Source organism: Corapipo altera, unplaced genomic scaffold (assembly GCF_003945725.1).
Source record: "Corapipo altera isolate COAL_440 unplaced genomic scaffold, ASM394572v1 308, whole genome shotgun sequence".
Lineage (NCBI taxonomy): Eukaryota > Metazoa > Chordata > Aves > Passeriformes > Pipridae > Corapipo > Corapipo altera.
Genome location: NW_020884925.1, coordinates 661,786 through 677,162, shown reverse-complemented (window position 1 = coordinate 677,162; position 15,377 = coordinate 661,786). Strand labels below are relative to the sequence as shown.

General features: G+C 51.4%; 2 protein-coding genes across 8 annotated transcripts in view; one reads left to right on the top strand and one right to left on the bottom strand.

The window, feature by feature from the left end:
• MYO9A (myosin IXA) overlaps positions 1-7,419 on the top strand; it is a 168,803-nt gene extending 161,384 nt beyond the window's left edge. For 5 of the 7 annotated variants that reach the window (XM_027657762.1, XM_027657760.1, XM_027657758.1 and 2 more), the window contains 8 exons: positions 65-193; positions 497-602; positions 989-1,120; positions 2,264-2,387; positions 3,192-3,245; positions 5,268-5,470; positions 5,636-5,778; positions 6,198-6,679. In XM_027657762.1, coding sequence (XP_027513563.1) covers positions 65-193; positions 497-602; positions 989-1,120; positions 2,264-2,387; positions 3,192-3,245; positions 5,268-5,470; positions 5,636-5,778; positions 6,198-6,679 — 1,373 coding nt within the window. Of the gene's footprint in view, positions 1-64; positions 194-496; positions 603-988; positions 1,121-2,263; positions 2,388-3,191; positions 3,246-5,267; positions 5,471-5,635; positions 5,779-6,197 lie in introns of all 7 variants that reach the window. The other 2 variants (XM_027657759.1, XM_027657761.1) reach the window with 2 other exon arrangements.
• Positions 7,420-11,383: 3,964 nt separating this feature from the next.
• NR2E3 (nuclear receptor subfamily 2 group E member 3) lies at positions 11,384-15,068 on the bottom strand. Its single transcript, XM_027657739.1, has 8 exons — positions 14,956-15,068; positions 13,774-13,924; positions 12,892-12,995; positions 12,548-12,802; positions 12,280-12,461; positions 11,828-12,059; positions 11,645-11,750; positions 11,384-11,569 (listed from the first exon to the last, which is right to left on the bottom strand). Exons 1-8 carry the CDS (start codon positions 15,011-15,013, stop codon positions 11,437-11,439), a joined length of 1,221 nt encoding a protein of 406 aa, XP_027513540.1. The 5' UTR covers positions 15,014-15,068; the 3' UTR covers positions 11,384-11,436.
• Between the last annotated feature and the right edge of the window lie 309 nt (positions 15,069-15,377).

Sequence of the window (15,377 nt, the reverse complement as noted above, 5' to 3'; positions counted from 1 at the left end):
ATGATTCATATTAATTGTTACCTCTTGGTTTGTGACTTTTCCCTCCATCTGCTGCCAAACCCAGACATTGATAATGTGAATTTAGACGACTACAACATCCATGTCATCGCCAGCGTGTTCAAGCAGTGGCTCCGAGACCTGCCCAACCCTCTCATGACCTTCGAGCTCTATGAGGAGTTTCTGCGGGCGATGGGTGAGGAATCTCCTTCACCATCCCCTTCCCCTAAAAATGTCTAATTTTTTTTTTACTCATTGGGTCCAAACCGTCTGATTTTAACAAATTGTATTTACCTGGTTTCGAAGTCTGATTTTTGGTTATTTGGTCTCAATTTTGGTCTCAACTCTGTCAGCTTTCACATCAAATCACATTCCAGCAGATTTCAGCCCCAAAAGTTCTATCTTTTGAGTAGTAAAATTAAATAAGCATTAAGAAGTATCATTCTAAATAAGAGGAGGAAGTAGAAGCTGCCCCTAAATGGTGGTGCTTTCTCCACAGGCCTCCAGGAGAGGAAGGAGACAGTGCGGGGGGTGTACTCAGTCATCGACCAGCTCTCCCGCACCCACCTCAGCACCTTGGAGCGTCTCATCTTCCACCTGGTGAGGTACGTTGGGCCTGGGCAAGGAGAGGGAATAGATGAGGCCAAAAGCAGGTGGGCAGGAGACAGAGAGGAGCTTTCAGGTCCATCATGTCTGCCAGGAGGTGGCCCAGGAGCTCTTTTTCCAAGTGATGGCTGTCTATTGATGAGCTCGTGGTTCCTACAAGTCCCTGGTGCCTCCCACCACTGTAGGCCTCTCATCACAAGTTTTTGGGTTGTTTGCCTGCCTTGGAACCACCTGAGACATCTTGAGGTTTGGCTTTCTCCATCAGTCAGAGCAAAGCAAGACTGCACCGTAGAAATGTCATCTCTGTTCATCCATGGCCGTGTGGAAGGGGTGCTGTGGAGGTGCCTTAATCTCTGACTTCTCTCTTAATCCCTGTTTTTTTTAGGATTGCCCTCCAAGAAGAGACCAACCGCATGTCAGCCAATGCCTTGGCCATTGTCTTTGCTCCCTGTATCCTGCGCTGCCCTGACACGACGGACCCACTGCAGAGCGTCCAGGACATCAGCAAAACCACCACGTAAGAACACGGTGCTGGACAACCCACCACTCACAGCTTGGTAGCCCTTAGGGTTGTTAAAATAGCTCAAAAAGTGACAACTTTAGCATGGCAATGATAAACACATAGAAAATGCATCTTCACAAAGATATTTCATATCCTCTCAATCCCCAAGAGGTTGTTAAATGGGGATTTTTAAGTGATGAAGGATCCCCAAGAGCAGGTCAACTTCTGCTTTCCTGCCTAGCCCATCTCAGCAGGAAAAGGTGGAGCTTGTGCTGATGTGGTTTTACAGTTAATTTTTTGGCAAGCAGGTCTTGGTTCTGACTTAATTTTGGCTTTTTTATTGGAGGGGGTGAGTTGTTTGGTCTGCAGCAATATTAATATTAATAAACTTATCTATTTGTGGCGTTTGCCATAATTGCAAAGGTTTTACAGAGAAAAAGCAAAGCACTTGCCCAAATTCAGTTTGGCTCATACTAAATAGATTTAAAAATAGATACTGGAGTCAATTATAATAATGTAAACCCTCCAGTAAAGGGCTGAGCTTCTGAAAGGGGTGGTTTTACCTTCAGGAAGTATTAAAATTGTTGAAGACGTGCTTGGAGACTCAGCTGGCAGGAGCACTTGGCCTTCAACAGGATTTTGTTGTAGCTTCTCCCTTAGGCTTTAGCTCCAGCACATCTTCTCATTTTATTATGAGGAAAGGATCATTTTTTTTCCCCAGACACCCTCCTGGCAGCATTAAAGTTGGCTCAGCTGAACAGCATCACTGCTGCAGCATTGCTGCATGTAAGCGAGCTGTCTTCTCCAGGTGTGTATTCCCTTGGTCCCTCTTCCAAGGGGAGACATTTCTCTGGTGGGATCCCTGGTGATTTTTAGTTTCTGTAGTCTATGTTCCTCAATCCATCTGTAGCTGGTTATCAATCTTTATAGGATAATTTCCACTGCCCTCTGGCTTCCAGCTGGAGCTTTCTCCCTTTGCTTTTCCATGACAGCAGATCTTCAATAATCCCTTCCTTGTAATAAAATGAGAGGATGTGCTGGAACCAAAGTCTAGGGGAGAAGCTACAAAGAAATCCTGTCAAAGGACAAGACAAGACAATTCAGATCACATCACTTCCTCCTCCCATTTTGTCTTCTTTTGGGTGTTTTCCCCCTTAGTTGTGTAGAATTGATCGTCATCGAGCAGATGAATAAATACAAGGCTCGTCTCAAGGACATCAACAGCCTGGAGTTCGCAGAGAACAAGGCCAAGAGCCGCCTCTCCTTGATCCGGAGATCCATGGTGAGATGCCAAAGCCCTCTCTGTCCTCTCCTGTCCTCTCCTTGCCCCTGAAGCCACTCTACCTTATCTTCTCCTGCTTATCCCAGCCTCCCAAACCCCTCGCAACCTCTCACACCATCTCCCCCAGGACAGGGACCCTCAGCCCCGTGGTGGCTCCTCACCTTTGCAGGGAGTCATACCAAAGCATGAGGAGGTAGGAGCAGTCTATGGAGATGGGGTTGCTCCAGCTCAGATGTTCCTGATCAGCGTTTCCACCTTCATTTGAGCTCGTTTGGTCCTGAGTTGAATCAAGCCTTTCATCCACTGGCTTGATGTGGCCCCATGGGAGACTCGGACCATCATTTTTTGTGCTTAGTTGCATTATCTGAACCCAAAAGGAGCTTTCCAAAGGCTGCCCCTGCTCCTGCACTGCCTTTTTGGGAGCCTCAGACCCATCTCATTGAGCTTCCATGCTTCCCGGGGGGCCTGCAGATGCACGCTGAGCTTGGCTAGTTGGGCTGTGGGAGAGGGACGGAGTCGGCGCAGCGCTGGCACCCCACGCTTGGGCTGAGCATCGAGCAGCCCCTCTGCTTGGACCTGCCCTCGGGGCAGTGATCCTCAGGGACACTTTGCTTCTGCTGTTTGGGGATGGAATCCAAGCAGGGTCTGCCCAAGGTTGTGGAGCTGGTGCTGCAGAGCCGCCCCGCTCGCCCCAGTGGACAAAAGAAAAAAAACCTGAAAAAGGAGCAAAGCGGGTTTTTGGAAGGGGCGACGGCATGTGCACTCTAACCTTCTGCTTTCCTTTTCATCTCCTCTCAAATGCAGAAGCCCGTACTAATTGCAGTTAGATTTATGAGCATAACCCGCAGTTCAATCCCGGTATGTATGACTGCAGCGCGCCCGCGTCCCTCCGTGTGTGTCACCGCCGCTCATTCCAGCTCTGTCCCACTGGCCATTGTCCGTGATGTTGCCGCCCGGGCCCCGGGCGGGTGCTACTCCTCAGGGCCTCTGTTTCTCCTGCAGGTGTCTCGGGCACAGGAGTTGGGGACAGCCACACTCGGCCATCCCTGCACGCAGCTCCTCGGAAAAACACTTCCCACCCCTCTTCCCTTCCTCCTTGCTTTATTTTCTATTTTATTTTCTTTTTCCATCCTGTGCTTCCCTCTTTTTTACTTTGCTTGATTCATCCCTTCCCTTCCTACCCCTATTTCTCCTCGCTCAGGATGTGTTTCAGCATCACGTTGCTTTCACAGTGCTGCTGTTTCTGGAGATGGGGGACAAAACCCCCAGCTCAGATGTCTCGAGGCATCCAAAGGTCTCCTCCACCTACTTGGAGGAGGAGCACCACCACCTTGAACACAAGGTCAGGAAACCCAGGTTTTAATTGAGAGTGGTCCAGCAACTCCTGTATTCCGTAACTCCATCCCAGTTTGATTTTGAGTTCCCAGTGAGACCACGATGGGTGAGAAGAGTGCCTGTAGGATTTTGGGAATGCTGGTGGAGCTGTTTCCCTCCCTACCAGGCTCAGCCCATGGTGCTTCCCCCCCATCTTTCATCATCCACAAGGGTCAGGAGACAAAGAAGAGCAAAACTCGAGCACTGCTCCCCTAATGCTGAGCATGGCATTTCACAGGGGCTTAAGTCCATGAGCCAGTGGGATCTTTGGGATCTCAGGAGTTTTGGTTAATAGGATTCAGGGAGCTGTGCCTCAGCTCAGGAGCCCACGTGAAAGCTGTCGTCAGAGGAACACCGGGGTGTGGGAGAGGCTTTGCTGATGATGAAGGATCTCTGAGATGTGGCATCAAAAGATGAAAGGGGTAAAATGGAAAGGAAAAAAGGGAGGCTCCTTTATCCTGAAAACCTGCTCTGGGCACGTGGGTTATCAGGAAGAGCCGGGCATGCCGCAAATGCAGGGGAGGAAAGTTGGCTTGCAACGAGCCCAAGGAGGTGCAGGTTCACCCTGGGTGATGGTTGTCAAGGGAGGGCTGGAAGTCATGGACATCTCCAAGGTCCTGGTCACTTCAGGATCTGGAATTTAGAATGTGAGATGTCTGGTCTAGATAACAGTTAAAGTAAAAGCTGTTTAGTTTCTGTTGTGTCCCCCATCTCCAAAAGTCCACCTTTTTCTTCTGCTCTTTAGAGCAGATCTGTAGAGCTAGTCCTCAGAAGATTCAAACAGCTGCATATATAATATCCCTCCATATGTACCACCCCGATTTGAGTCCTTATTTTAATATTAAAAAAATCAGGTGGTTCTTCAGATCTTCGTTAAATATCCCCATTTAACCATGGGCCCAAAAATCTGGATTTCTTGCCTTATAACAGACCACTAGAGGCGGTCCTGGTTTCTGGATCTCCTCTACATGAGATCAGAGCATGGACAACATGATTCTGAGTTTCTGTTTGCTGAAGGGATCAGTGGAGACCCTTGTGATGCTCAGGAAATACTGAGGGTGGATGAGGGAAGGATATGAGACAATCTAAGGATAAAGCAGGAGCCAGGTGCCCTGAAATCAAAGCCTTGGTGATGATGCTCCCACCCAAAACCAACACAACCACTATCAACCTTCCCCTCGCATGGTCTGTGGGCTTTGTGGGAACCCACCCTGCCACCGGCTGGGCTTGCTCAGAAGTCCAAGTTGCACTTGGTCTGTCAGTGTCATCCTCACCACCACCACCTCTCACCACCTCCATCCTCAACTCCTCCAATGTGTTGAGTCCTGGTACCTCTCCCAGGCTGAAGAGAGGTCTTGGAGGGTCTGGGGTGTGTCCACTGGCAGCGCACTGAGGACTGATGGCCAGGGCCGTCTTCTTTGCTCCTTGAGAGAGCAGTGTGGTTGGCACCTGAGTTTTTGCCAGATCACCTTGGCTGGTGGTGGTGACACTGGTGTCTCTCTTCAGGGCAAAGGACGTGTACGGCGCGGCGCCTACCCCAGCCCAGCATCTCCTGTCACCGGGCGCTTGCCCTCGGTGACGGACGTCCCTGAGGAGACCATGAGCAGCGAGGAGGCCATGGAGATGGAGGTGACAGAGCAGCAGCAAGTGGCCATGCAGCAGGAGGAGAAGGTGCTGACCGAGCAGATCGAGAACCTGCAGAAGGAAAAGTAAGTCTGGCCAAGGGTTCAAGCCACGTCCTCGGCCTATGGATGTTGCTTGGCATCATGACTGAAGGGCTCCAGCCCTCCATGATCTCTTGCCCTGCACCTCTTTCTTCTCCTCCCCACCTTTTTGGTCCCATTGGGTCAGTGGGACTGGGTTGGTTTTGGCAGGGAGGAGCTGACGTTCGAGATGCTGGCACTGGAGCCCCGCGCCTCCGACGACGAAACCCTCGAGTCCGAAGCCTCCATCGGCACTGCCGACAGCTCCGAAAATCTGAACTTCGATTCCGAAGGAGCCATCTCCGATCGCTCAGGTAAATCCAGGTGTCCTTGGGTTTATCATGGAATGGTTTGGGTTGGAAGGGACCCTCAGAGGTCATCTTGTTTCACCCCCCTGCCATGGACAGGGACATCTTCTGCCCATTCAGATTTCTTAGATTTTTCTGTCACTTTGGGAAAGGTTATTTGGGGATTTTTAGTTCATTTAAAGCCCACAGTTTAAATGGGTGCAGAGAGGAGGGTTAAGGGTTAAACCACATGGCCCTGAGGAGTTGGCTGATGGCAACCACGGTTTGGTGGGGAGGTGACCGCTCCTCCAGTGCTGGTGATGCTGCCTCCAGTGAGATGCTGGGAACGTTGCCCTGGCTTCATGGCACGTGTCCCCGGTGAGCAGCACCAAGATGCTGGGTGGTCTCAAGGTGTTAATCCTCCCATGGTCCTTCTGCCCCTCCAGAGAGAAGTGTAGCACTTATCTCCCTGCGCCCCACCAAGGCCGAGGGGCCGAGCCGGCTGCGAAGGCACCCCAGGATGCGGCTGGAGCCCGTGGACCCGGCCGACGCCTCCATCTCCTCCTCCTCCTCGTCCCAGTCGTCCACCTCCTGCCTGCCCCACCTGCCCCGGAAGCGCTTCCAGATGTACTCCAAATCGCCTTTCTACCGAGCGGGGGGACATGGAGAGCCCCCTGAGAGTCGGGCGAGCCCTGAGGGCTCAGCGGGACCCCTCCGTTACCCTGAGGACCGGCCTCAGTTCACCACCCGTGGGACGTTCAACCCGGAGAAAGGCAAACAGAAACTGAAGAGCGTGAAAACTTCCCCCCCAAAAACCAAAGAGCCCCCAGATGGGGGGACGACGGGGGGACGCAAGAGGAATCCCGAGGCCGATTGTGCCGCTGCCCAACCCCTCGTCCTCCTGGGGAGCAACGAGTTCATGGTCTGAGATGCTTCACCCAGGGCCACGTCACGTGCCAGGGCTTCCTCCCCATCGGCAGCGCTCCCACAGCTTCCTCGTTAACGCCAGGAGGATGAATTCTTAAGTAAAAAGGCCCGGGGGGGGGGATGGTTTAACAGTGGCCTTAATGGTTTGGGGAGTGGAGACCTTTGGGCGCGGGGGGTGGATGGGGATGGAGGGGCACCGGCCGGCTCCTGCGCCCTTCCCCTCGGAGCACCCACGGCTCGGAGCATCGCGCTGCCAAACCCTCGTGCCGAGTCACCTGTCGGTAGGAGAAAACCAAGCCTAAAAATCCCATGGGTAGGAGAAAGCCAAGCCTAAAAATCCCATGGGAAGGAGAAAACCAAGCCTAAATATCCCACGGGATCATCCTGAGCCAGCGCTGGCTCCGCTGCAGCCAAACCCTCCGTGCTTTCACCACCTCATCCACGCCAACGCCGAGCGCATGGAAAAGTGTTAAAATCTGCCAAAAATCACCGTTTTCCTTCGGGCTTTGATTTTTTAACGTGACCTAACCACCTTTCCTCCTCTTTTTTCTTTTTTTTTTGCGACCATCAGTATTAAAAATTAATAATAATAATAATAATAATAATAATAATAATAATACTCGAGGACTACTTGAAGCGATATTTGTTTATATGCCGGTTCCTGGAGTTGAGTGTAAATATATATATTTTTTAATTTTTTTTATATTTTCCCCAGACAGAACTTTGTTCTTTTTTTTTCTTTTTTTTTTTCCTTTTTTTTTCTTTTTTTTTCTTTTTTTTTATTATTATTATTATTATTTTTGGGCCGGGGAGGAGGGGAGCAATAGGCTGAGCCGTCCTTGGTGTCACTGCTGGTGTCACCAACTATCACTCAATAAAACAGTGAGTTTTGTTGTCAGCAAGAAATCCCTGGAGGTGTAATTAGCCTATCATAGGACTAATTAATGACACTAACTAACGACTTGGCTCTTAATCCCTCCCTTGTGTCATCATCGTCACCCTTGGTGGCACCTGGAGAAGCTCTGGGTACTGGAAGACCTCTGGAAAGGCAAAATGAGGAGCCCTGAGACGCTAATTAGATTAATTAAGGCTGGATCCATCCTTCCAGGTGGGCTGGGCATCACATCTTTCCCAAAACACCATAAAAATTGGGAAAAGAGCAAAAAATGGAGTTTTCCGGAGTATTTGGTCTTTTCCGAGCATCTCTGGGCTCAGCCGAGCCCTTGGTCCCTCTCCCCCCTGCCCAAAGGGCCATTTCTTTCCAGGGATGGTTTATTTATTGGGGTTGTTTTTTATTTGATATTTGAAATTCCACTTTCATTTTAATTTTATCTTTCTTTGTTTTCCACTGGGGGAAGGGACAGATGCCAGGGCCGCGGGAGCAGCGTCCGCCTCAGCGCCGCATCCCGGGAGTGCAGCAACACCAACTCAATCATTCCCCATCCAAGAGGGAAAACGAGATTTTCCCAGCCCTAGAGGGGGAAAAAGGGGGATTTGGGGCCCAACCCTGATGCGCTGGGAAGGTGGATGTGCCCACAACAATGAAGGCTCCTGGAGAGCCGCCCCAAACTCAGTGGGAGCTGGAATGAGCCAGAGAATCCAAGTGCTCGGGGCCAAACCAGCCATTTGGGAGCCTGTGGAGCTAAAAACCCTGGAATTGCCTTCTAAGAGATCGCTGAGAGGCTCCAGCTCATCCACAGGTTTCTCAACCCAGTGGGATGAGAGCAGGGAAGGCAGATCTGCCTTGGGTAAATATATATATATATATATGTATATAGATGTATCTATATTTCTTTTGGGTTATACGTATACTTCCATTATATATAATTTATATATAAGGAAAATAGAATATATTATATATATAAAGAACATCTATAACAATATATATCCTATATATAAAGAAAATATACATACAAAAGAGGAATTATTCTCTGTACAATTAAAAACTACTCAAAGGAAGATATATAAAAATTAAATACTTTGTATTTTCTATTTCTTTTATATATAATCAATATTTATATATAAAGAAATATATGAGATATATACTATATATAAAGAATATATATTTCTTTATGTATATATGTTTATATGTTTATATATATAAAGAAGTATATAAAGGAAATTAGGTTTGCAGTTTGTTATGTATATATTTTATATATTTCTATATATAAAGAAGTATATATAAAAGAAAAGTGTACCATATATAAAGAATATTTATTACTTTATATATATTTGAATGTAGTTCTTTTATATGTAGAAACATATTTAATATATGTTATGTAATTCAAACATGCTATATGTTTAACATATGTTTATATATGTTTCTTCATATGTCTTTATATATTTCTTTAGCTAAAGAGTGTATTTCTCTAAAAAGAAATATATAAAGGAAATATATATATAAAGAATAAATATTTTCTCTCTCTTTCTTTATATATATATATAAATGTATGGAATATAGAGAGAAAATATATTTCTTTATATAGAGAAATGTATGGGATATATATAGAAAATTTATTTCTTTATATATATAATGTATTTGTAGTTATATAGGCAAAAAGAAAGATAGAAATAAAAGAACTATATACACATATACATATATATATATATATATATATAAAAAATCCTGGCAGGAGCTGAGCAGGACTGGAGGGATAATGGGATGTTCCAGGGTGTCTATTCCCAGGATCTCCCACCGTTCCTTTGGATGGATTTGGGGCCCGAAGGGCTTTTCCGGAGGGGAATGTGCTGACACTGGAAAGGAGAAGGGGCTGCGAGGGGGAATTATTGTTATTTTTCATGGGATGTTTTCTAAGTAATTTATAATTCTGTAAATTAAACAAAGTCTGTATTGTCAGAGGATTTATGATCCCGCGTCGCCCGCGCTCGGAATCGTGTAAAAAAGGACAAAACCAGAGAAATAAAAGTGTCGTTCTCTAAAGGTGAAGACTTCCCGGTGGGACATGGATGCTGTCCCAAAATTCCAGGGGGTTGGGATGGGGGGGGGGAAATTCCTCTTTCCATCAGCCCAGAGGGTGTATAAAGGGCAGTTTGTGGATTTCCCTGATCCTCTGACATCGCAGGGAGGGAAGAGCTGGAATGAGGGGCTGGGCCTGGGGGTAATCCCATTCCCATGGGATTATTTAATGCTGATTATTCACATTCAGATTATTTATGGCCAGAGGATTTCTGTTTCTCTTGTTTGATATTCACATTATTTATTTCTATACAGATTATTTCTACACCTATTAATTTAATCAGATTATTTATATTTAATTAATATTCAGATAATTTATTTCCAGTTGATCTGTATTCAGATTATTTCATTTTATTTCTATTGCCATTATTTAATTCAGATTATTTCCAATCAGATTATTTAGATTTATCTCATTTATATTCCAGTAGTTTATTTTCAATTTATTCCTTCTCAGATTATTTCATATTAGTTTCATTTTATTTCTATTCAGTTTATTTCTGTTAATTCTGCCTAATTATTATTGATTATTAATTATTTGTATTTAATTCTGGGTTTATCCAGTCAGGTTATTTATATTTATTTATATTCAGATAGTTTATTTTCAATTTCTTGCTATTCAAATTATTTCAGATTATTTAATTTCATTTTTCTTCACGTTACTTCTATAATCTAATTTATATTCTGATTATTCAATCCCCATCATTTAAATCATATTATTTATATCAATTTTATATATATTTACATTATTCCTATTCAGATAATTTATTTGCAATGTGTTTATATTCAGATTATTGATTTTTATTGATTTCTGCTCAGGTTATTTACATTCAGCTGGTGCTCCCCCCACTGTCCCCCTGTCCAGGGGGCCCCTAAATCAGTGTCATGGGAGTGTGGCTGCAAAGATCCTCTTTATTCCAAGTAGAAAATAGGGGGGACATAAGCGGGAGTGAAGTGGTGGCAGGAGGGCCCTGCAGCCCAGGATGGCATCACCCCCTGACCAGTGTCACCCCCAGAACTGGGGTCACCCCCAGGGTGTCCATCACCCCTGGCCAGTGTCACCCCTGGGCTGGCATCACCCTGGGCTGGGTGACCCCTGGACAGTGTCACCTCTGGACTGGGGTCACGCTGGTTTGGTGTCACCCCCAGCCGAAGTCACCCCTGGTCTTGTATGTCCATCATCCCCAGCCCCTGTCACCCCCAGGCTGGAGTCACGCCCAGGGTGTCCATCACCCCTGTGGCCAGTGTCACCTCTAGGCTGCCATCATCCCTGGCCAGTGGCATCGGTCTTGTGTCACCTCCAGGTTGGCACCACCCTTGGTCCTGTGTCACCCTCAGGCTGGTATCACCCCTGGCTGTTGTCACCCCTGGCTGTTGTCACCCCTGGCCAGTGTCACCCCTGGCTGTTGTCACCCCTGGCTGTTGTCACCCCCAGGTTGGCTTCATCCCTGAGTGAGTGTCCCCCAGGCCAGTGACCCCCTCAGGTGGCAGTGGGTTCCCATGGTGCCGGGGGTGCCTTGCCTGGGTTCCTCTAGCATTTGGGACGGTGGCACCATCGAGCCCCCACCCCTGTGAGGTGTTCCCAGTGCGTTGGGCACTCAGAGACATTTCCCTGCCACCGGTGAAGCTGGTCCCAGCTGCTGGGGGCATCCCACAGTCCTGGTCACCTCCCTGGAGATGGGACCACGGGCCCCTTCACACCCCAGGGTGAGGAGATCAGGGTGAGGGTGAGAGGGTGCCAGTGCAAGGGGGCAAACAAGCCAGGTGACAGCGGGGTGGGAATGTCAGTTCTTGAACATGTCACACAGCAGCTTCTCCATGGGGGTGTTGCCAATGGTCCGGCGGAAGAAGAGCAGCTCCACGCGCTCCGAGGAGATAAAGCGCAGTGCTGGGAGGAGCAGCAGCAGCTTCCCGAACCTGGGGACAAAGTGGTGGCCATGGGTGGGTGTCCCTCCCCTGGTGTCACCTGTGGGGTCCTGGGGACAGCGGTACCTGACAGGTTGCCCGGGATAGTGGGAACGGTTGTGCTGGCCCAGCATCACCTGCGACTGGTCCTGCAGGTTCTCCACCTGCTCGGGGTCCTTCAGGCCACGGGTCTCTGCAGGGACAGAGGGGTGATGGGGTGCAGTGGGGACAGGGGGACAGCCAGTGGCAGGTGCTGGTGGGTGCCCTCACCTGGTTTGAAGAGCACCACAGCCTTCATGCAGGCAAACTCGGTGGGGTCAACAGCCAGTGCCTTGAAGCGGCCGAGGGTCTCCTGCAGCGCCCGGACATCCAGGGCAGCCGGCAGCAGCTTCCCAGGGGCTGGCTCGGGGACAGCCAGCAGTGGGCAGCTCTCCAGGGGCATGGACCACTGGATGGCGCAGAGCAGGAACAGCTCACTCCATGCTTCCTCCAGCAGGATCACCTGGCGAGAGTGGGCCCCAAAACCACCGTAACCCCCAAGCCCTCCAGCACCTCCAGCCACCACAGTTGGTTGGGCTGAAGAGCATCTTCTCTTGGGGTGCCCCAAGAATGTTATGGAGATGCTTCAGCCATCCACAGCCCACTGGCTGCCTACATATTTTGGGGTCCCTGTTGCCCCATAGGGGGATCCCCAGTTCCCCATGGGGACCCCCCAACCTCACCTGGTCACGGAAGGGCAGGTTGGAGAAGACGGGCAGGTTCTTGGCCCACTTCACAGCCATGAAGAGGAGCCGTGCAGAGGTCTCATAGATGTTCTCAGGGCTGGCTGCCGGGTATGGTGCCACCTGGTACTCGCCGGTCGCCCGCTCCGGCTCACTGCCTGTCACATCCACTGTCTCATCAGCTGCAGGGATGGAAGGGGACACTGGTGGTCACCACTCAGTGGAGACAACACCCCCACCTGTCCCCTCCCTACTGGCAGCCACCCACCATCCTCAGGCTCCAGCTTGGCGCAGGTCTCGGCCGTCATCAGGCTGGCCATGAAGCGATGGTTGGTGGGTGGTGTGGGCACCCGCGGACCCGGGGTGACAGTGACAGTGGCACTGGGACCACGAGGAGCGGGACAGGGCGATGGGGGCACCTCACGTGTGGTGGCCACGTGCTCTGGGGGCAGCTCAGCATCCAGCTCGATGCTGTCCAGCCGGACCTGGGCCGTGCTACGGGGCTGGCGCTCGTTCTGCACGGCTGCAGGGAAAAGGTGACATCAGCACTGGCCACTCGCTGCCACCCCCTGCCATCCGTCACCGTGTGTGTGTGTCTGTCCCCCATCTCACCGTCCTTGTTCATGCCAGCCTGCAGGCACTTCTTGAGCCGGCAGGCCTGGCACTGGTTGCGATGTGCCTTGTCCACCGGGCACAGCCCCGTCCCCGCCTGGCACCTATGGGGAGAGGTGGCACCTGGCTGCAGCCACTGCAGTGGCCCCTGTCCCCGCAGAGTGTTCTGCCTCCATGGATGCCATGTCCTGGGGGTACTTTGTCCCTGTTGGGTGTCTTGTCCCACCCACCATGGGTTTACTCCAATGAGTGCCCCACCACAGTGGGTACTCTGTCCCCAACGGGTGTCCTGTCCCAGTGCATACCCTGCCTTGATGGGTGTCCTGGACCTATGAGGATGCCCCAGACACCTCCCCACCTGGTGTCTCCTCCACTGTTTGCCTGTCCCCTGGTTCCTGCCCTGCTTGGGTTCAAGTCCCCCTGGGTCCCTGCCCCATCCATTGCCCATGTCCTGGGATCCCTGCCCTGCTGGGTGTTTATACTGTGGGACCCTACCCCACTGGGTTCCTGTCTTCAAAGTCCCTGTCCCACTGAGTGTCCATCTCCCTGTGTCCCTTCCCTGCTGGGTGCCCCATCCCCTGACTCCCTATCCTAGTGGGTTCATGTCCACCTGATCCCCATCCCACCGGTTGCCCACTCCCTGGGGCCCTTGGTCTGCTGGGTGCCCCTACACTGCTGGTTGCCTGTCCCCACCATTCCTGCCCCACTGTCCATCCTCTGCATCCCTGCCCCTCTGGGTGCCCAGCCTTGGGGTCCCTGCCCTGCTGGGCATCCTTTCCCCCATGGTGTCCATCCCCAGGGTCTCTGCCCAACTGGGTTCATGTTCCCCTGTTTCCTGCTCCCCTGGCTGCCCATGCCCCCATTCCCTGGCCCCATTCCCACCTGTAGATGAGCTTCCTGCGGACGCTGCGCTTGAAGAAGCCGCTGCAGCCGTTGCAGGCGTAGATGCCGTAGTGCTTCCCACTGCTGGTGTCCCCGCACACCTTGCACAGCAGCACTGGGCTCAGCGCCTTGCCCGGGGCCGGGCTCAGCCCTGCAGGAGCAGAACCAGCACGCTCGGAGTGACTCCAGACCTCCCGATGTCCCTTGTCCCTCCCACCAGTCCCTGCTGCCTCCCAGCATCCTGGCAATGGGGTGGCTCCCATCGCCACCGATCCAGCCCAGGGACATGGACGGGGACTCTGCACAAGGGTCCACATCTTTCCATACCCCAGCACCCAGGGTGATGTGAGACGTGCTCTCATGTGACTTTAAAAAAAAAACAAAAAGGGATGAAAGGGTGTCCCTAAGGATGGGGACTCAAAGCGTGCCAGAGAGGGGACTCTGAGCATCCCAGAGAAGGGTTGCAATCAGGGATGGGAGGTGTCCTGCAGAAGGGACACCTCTGGGGACATGGGGCATCCCAGAGAAGGGTCACAGCAGGAGACAGTTGAGACTCTGGAGAAGGGCTGGTGTTCAAGGGGATCCAGGAAAGGGTTGTGGCTGGGGACTGCAGGCATCCTGGATAAGGGGCATAACTGGGGACCCCAGGGATCCTGTAGAAGGAACATGATGAGTGCCATGGACATCATGGAGAGGGTTGGGAACTGCAGGCATCCCAGCCTAGAGAAGGACCACAATGGGGACCCTCACCATCTTGGAGAAGTGTGACAGCTGAGGCCCCGAGGCATTCCAAAGGACCCTGATGGGGACCTTGGGCACCCAGGAGGAGCATCATGATGAGAACCCCAGCCACTCTGGAGAAGGATGACGATGGAGAACCCAAACATCCCAGAGAAGAACCATGATGGGGACACTGAGTGTCTTGGAGATGGACCATGACAGGGACCCACAGGTATCTTGGAGATGGACCCCAGTGGGGACCAAAGGCATCCAGGTGGCCGTTCTGGGGACCCCAGACATCTTGGAGCTGGACCACAATGGGGACCTCAATTATCCCAGAGGAGAACCATGAAGAGGACTCCCAGAACGACCACAACAGGGGCCCAGCCATCTCAAAGCCCCCCCAGGTGCCTGCAGCCCTGCCGTGTTGCCCCCAGTCCAGCAAAACGTTCTACCTCTTACCCGTGGGGCTCTCGTCCAGCCCGGCGCTCACCACCGACCCCGCCGGGGACGCAGCCATCCCCGACCCGGCGTTCCCGACCTCTCCCTGTCCTGTGCGTCTGGATCCAGCGCGGTGGGTCTGGCGAGGCGATGAGTGCTCGGGCAGCTCTGCGGGCAGCAGGGCTCTTGCCTTGCTCTCTTCAAGGCGGCTTAGGCGGGCGCTGTGTAAGCAGCCGCCTCTTTGTCACCCTCTTAATCTTTAGTGTCTGCGCGGGGCGGGGGGGATCAATCAGCCACGCGATGAAGAATTAAAAAGGTGCTGAGCCCCAGCCCTGTAACCCTAAACCCCGCGACACCCAAGCCACCCCCCCCCCCGAGCGCCGCCGCGGGCCACCGTGGGGTGTTACCCTGTCACCGCGTGTCCACCCCCCCAGCACGGCGAG